This window comes from Penaeus vannamei, chromosome 40 (genome assembly GCF_042767895.1).
Source record: "Penaeus vannamei isolate JL-2024 chromosome 40, ASM4276789v1, whole genome shotgun sequence".
Taxonomy (NCBI): domain Eukaryota; kingdom Metazoa; phylum Arthropoda; class Malacostraca; order Decapoda; family Penaeidae; genus Penaeus; species Penaeus vannamei.
In genome coordinates this window covers 104,302-109,301 of record NC_091588.1, presented here as the reverse complement: position 1 = coordinate 109,301, position 5,000 = coordinate 104,302, and the positions used below count along the sequence as shown (strand labels likewise).

The following is a 5,000-nucleotide window of genomic DNA, read 5'->3' as shown; positions in this document are numbered from 1 at the left end:
TTTATGGTGTCCAACAATAACCAGTTCAGAGCTTTAACAGGACAAGGAGCATTATATACATTTCTAAAAAAAATGCTATCAAAAGCATGGTAGATACTATCCCAATTAATTCTAGACTTTAATCCACTAACGACAGGTGTCCCACATATGAGACACCCAAAAAAATAAACATTGCCAGGCTTCCCGCCAGTGTGACGCTGTATCTGGGCTCGTGCTCTGATGAAGCAGTGGGCCGCGGCTAACGGGCGGGAAGAGTCCGGGGCAGCCCCAGTCGACTATTTTGTAGCCGCCCGGAATCTTTTACTTTTGACTTCAAAATATACCGGCGTTAATGGGTTAAGAAGACTTGTCTAGTTAGAGTAAAATCTGGTATAGGAAAGTCCAGCTGGATCTTATATCCCGGACTACAGTGGTCATAAGAACCTGTTGGTGTGATATAGTTACATCAATTACCCCTCTCAGATATATAAGATACAAGATCCAAAAGATTACCACTCCTGTGAATTGCACCACAGACTATCTGCTCACACTAAACTACATCTGTGAAATCTAAGGCAGAAAAGCCATGTCCGACAGTTGGGAAGAGAGAATTGAGCCAGTCTTGGTGGTGGGTATTAAAATCACCTATGAATATAAAGCATGATTTACTATCATTCTCTTGAATAGAAATGTATGAAGTCCACAAACAATCATAAATGCTGTCATCAGAGTTGGAACTTATAGAAAGACTAAAAACAACTTTACATTCTCACAACCATGTATTCATGACAACAACATCCATACTTCAAAAAACTACTAGCATTAAAACTAACCCGGTAAATGTTTACAATACGACCGCATTCGTCAGAGATGAAGTCTCCGACTCCTGCCAACAATGTTGGAGGATCCCGTGGAGAATCCGGGGTTGGGGGTGATTTCGTTCCTACCATGCATTTTAAAAGGCAAAATTATATGGGAAATTGAAAATCCAAGCCAAAGATAGTATTTCAGATGACAAAGAAAGTGGATAATGTAAAAACCCAAGAGAAGATTCGGCCACGGATGATTCGACACGGTGCATGAACGAACGAAAGAGTGAACCGCATCTTAAATGCACGAACTACTAGTAGGATCACCATATGAACCAAAAAAAACAATCCTAACCCGGGGGCTATGCCCCCAGACCCCCTTCCAATTGCCAAATTTCCCTACCGGAGGCTTCACTCCCGGATCCCCTCCCGATTGCTGTATTTCCCAACCGGTGCTTTTAAATCGCAACTGACTACATTTAGAATGACAAAATGAGTTTACCTTAAAGGTGAGGGGACGATTTCAGTGAGAGATCGATTTCACAGAAAAGTTGGAAAAAAATCGGAAACGCAAGTAACACTTTAAACAACCTTCACCTTTGGAACAAACAACGAGAACTGTGAAAACAGAAATGTCAAATTTGCCAGGAGAGGGCAGCGATGCACAAGTATGGATGTACTGTGTATTTCTAATGAAACTATGGTACGTATATGGTAAAATCGATCACATCATGTATTTAAGGAACGATCACTTGATAAATGCATTTTTTATCAAAACTTCATATGCATTAACCCATTCGTCCCGGGTGTCACATATATGAGACACAGAGAAAAAATAAACAGTCGGGCTGCCCGCCAGTGCGATGCTGTCTCGGAGCCGCGCTCCGCGGCAGAAGCGGCGCGCGGCCGGGCGGGCGGACAGACTCCGGGGAAGCTCCGCCCGCCGATTTTGTAGCTGCCCGGATTTTTTAAATTTTGGCTACAAAATGTACCCCGGCGCGGGTGGGTTAAAATACAGAAATACACTTTCCTACAATGCACTTATAAGAAATTTGCCATGATGTCATGAGCTACATGCAAACAGTTCATGTTGGGTTCCCACACAGCTAAATGGATCGCTATGATGTGAGGAGGGCTGGACTTCGTCGCTGTAGGCGCATAGGGACTTAGCCTCCGCACAGCAATCTGCACACCACATTTTCATCGTTTAAGTCAAATAGGTTTGCGTCTGCAAATCAAGTTTGATAGCAATGGAAGTAGTTTTCATCATCTATAATGCTTTTAGGTGAAGGACCAGGGCACAGATTCTAAACAAGTCCTCAATGGCAGCAGCCAAAATTCCTAAATTTTGATCTCATACAAATATTGTACAAAGTTAACAAAGTTTCTGCTAGAGATCGTTCAGCATTTTACAGAATTTATTCTTAGTGTTCTGTCTGTTAATGAATGAATGAATTGCTCAGGCTGCATCTTACCAGATCTTTAGGAAAACCATTTTTATAGCAGACAGCAGACGGGTCCTTTACTACTTCAAGCATATGCATTAAATATGAATCGTAAGTGTGGGCATTACCTTTTCCTTTTGCAATTTCCAAAATTGTTGAGGCCAATACTTTTGGTATCTTCATCATTATCAGTACTATGTAAACATTCCTAAAAACTGATAACACTAACCATATGTAACCTTTCACAGGAAATGTTTGTGGCAGTGATCTGATCCTAACATCACACATCACCAAAGGAATTATTTAGAAAGTTAAAGCTAAAGGTCACACTAGTCTTCTGTCTTGGGATCCCTAGACTGCCTCGCTGAAATCCGGCCAGCTACAGTTTTTGATTGGTCAACTAACCTGGCTTCGGCGAGGCTGTCAAGGGATCCTAGGACAGAGAAGACTTGTGTGACCTAAGCTTTACTAACAAACAGTAAACAAACCATGAATGGCTCAAGAAACAATATATATTTTACTGGAAATAATTGTAGACTTTCTGATGCAGGATCATTAGTGAATAATGTAGTTAGGACTTAGTAAACAGCACAATTACTTAGACAATTATCTAGGCATTTAATTCTTACTTAATTATCCCTGTCCTTGACCCACGTATTAATTTCACACTATTTTTCTCAAGATTCTGCATTATTTCCATTGGTGTAAACATAGAAATGGTACAGTAGTATCAGGATATCAAATTCTAGTTTATCTGCAGGGAAATTAGCCGATATTAGCAGTAAATGACTCATCCTTACGTGACCAAGTTAAAAGTAAGGCGGAAATGGACAATACGTTCATTTTTCCTATTTAACAACCACAGCTATTAATTTCTTCTTCTGAATTTATATAAGTCTATTCAAAACTCACCGACAAACTGGTCGAAAGGCGAGGAATTGGAAAATATCCCCATTTTTGGCCGATTTTTGAAGAAATTGTGACAGAAATTGAGGTTTTGTTATGATCAAGTGACTGTGAGAAGGACGACTACATCCGATTGCGTTCGAGGGGATTTGAGGAAAATCGTTTCTTACACATTGTTTTTTCGTTAGACATTTTCCAAAAAATTGATATTTATCTTTTAATATAATTAACATTTTTATCATTGCTTTGATGATACTTCATATCGTCACTTCATTTGAATGTATAGCATAAGTAGAAGTCGCCTACAACAGATACAAACGATTTTTCATACAGCAAAGGAGAAGAAAATCCACTTGTGAAAAAACCTTTGTGACAGATACCTTTATTTTAGGAAAAAATACAATTTAATCTATATTAATATGTTGGAAATATACATAATTTCCTTATATGATATATAAGACCCTATTTGTCTCGTAATTAGCTCTGTTTTCTGTCCTAAGTGACAAGAAAACAAACCGAGCGACTCAATCATCAGTTTCCATGACATTGAACTCTTTATACCAAAGCTTAAATATTTAATTGACAAAATGTTTTATAGATGAATATCACATGGCCAGATAAAAAATATTTTGATATTGCATCTCAAACTATCAATTCTTAAGAACAGATCAAACGATATCTAATATTACCCCATAATGTGCAACAGAAAGATGCAATATCAAGCTATGTGTTTCTCCATGAATTCTAGGCGATTTAACTTCGCCACACTGACCTCCAGTACTTTCAGACTTTTTCCATTATAAAAAGATACATGCCCTGAATGCTAAACCTTTCATTTCATTCTTTTAAGTAAACAGCAGGCTCAGGATGCACTGGGAAAAGCATCAGTTCCAAGCTAAATAACGATCGGTACGATATGAGGTTGACCTGAGATCCCGACGTGATACTCAGGCTCTCCTGGGATCGGGACGTCACGCTGAATTGACCTAAGGTCAAGACTTCATATTCAAACCAGTTTGAATAATGACGTCATACTTAGTCAAGTTTTAGATAGTCATATCCAAGTTGGCTTGGGACTGTAACGTCAGGATCATGCGTCCAGAAATGTAGATTTTCCCAAATGATTAATAGCCTGATAAAGTTTTCAAAATGAAGCTTTATCTATAATTTCTTGTATCGACAATGAAGCAGAGGATTATCAGCAAAAAGACTTTGTTAGGCGAAGCCGTACATCGATATCTTAACCCGGCTTGAAAAGCGAGACTCGCCAAAATGCCATCGTCTTGCTTTCGAGAGTGCAGGTAGAACGTCGTGGACCGCCAAGAGGGATTCTATGATTATTAGTGATATTTAATGGCTTTGGAATAACTTCTTTTCTCTACTAATGACCCTCCGAGGCGCCGAGATATCGTGAAAGCCTAGACTGACAAGCCAGCGCTGTGACATGCAGTGAACAGACGAGACCACAGCGCCAAGAGGAAGCTCTGATCTGTTTATAGGCATTTGAGTGATGTTTTTCCCATGACATTTATTAATTTCTATCGATGCAGTTAAATAGGTCACTTTTGAAAGTAGTTGACATACCAGATAGTACTGACATTAATGGTGTGCACGAGTAATGAGGGTTGCAGTAAAAAAATATATTGTTTCAGTGTGGGTGGTACACATTGGAAAAAAATATCTCATGATATTTTCATCCACTTTCCCTCATCGATGTACAGGCTAAGGAACCCAGTATAACCCTATCAGATTAACCCTAATCTATTCAGCTGATCAGAAAACTAACCAAACCTTTCCCAAATGTGTTCAAACCATGTCTAGTTCAAATCTAACTCTATCTAATTATAGGGTAAACTTACCA

The 5,000-nt window shown here is 39.1% G+C and overlaps 2 protein-coding genes across 3 annotated transcripts in view; one reads left to right on the top strand and one right to left on the bottom strand.

Moving 5' to 3' along the window:
- Stam (signal transducing adaptor molecule) overlaps positions 1-3,299 on the bottom strand; it is a 24,773-nt gene extending 21,474 nt beyond the window's left edge. For both annotated transcript variants that reach the window (XM_027360966.2, XM_070117409.1), the window contains exon 1: positions 3,146-3,299. In XM_027360966.2, coding sequence (XP_027216767.2) covers positions 3,146-3,188 — 43 coding nt within the window. In that variant the 5' untranslated portion in view covers positions 3,189-3,299. The remainder of the gene's footprint in view (positions 1-3,145) is intronic.
- Positions 3,300-4,116: 817 nt separating this feature from the next.
- LOC113818847 (putative ankyrin repeat protein RF_0381) overlaps positions 4,117-5,000 on the top strand; it is a 47,893-nt gene continuing 47,009 nt past the window's right edge. The window contains exon 1 of the mRNA XM_070117196.1: positions 4,117-4,440. The gene's annotated coding sequence lies outside the window, so the exon portion shown is untranslated. The remainder of the gene's footprint in view (positions 4,441-5,000) is intronic.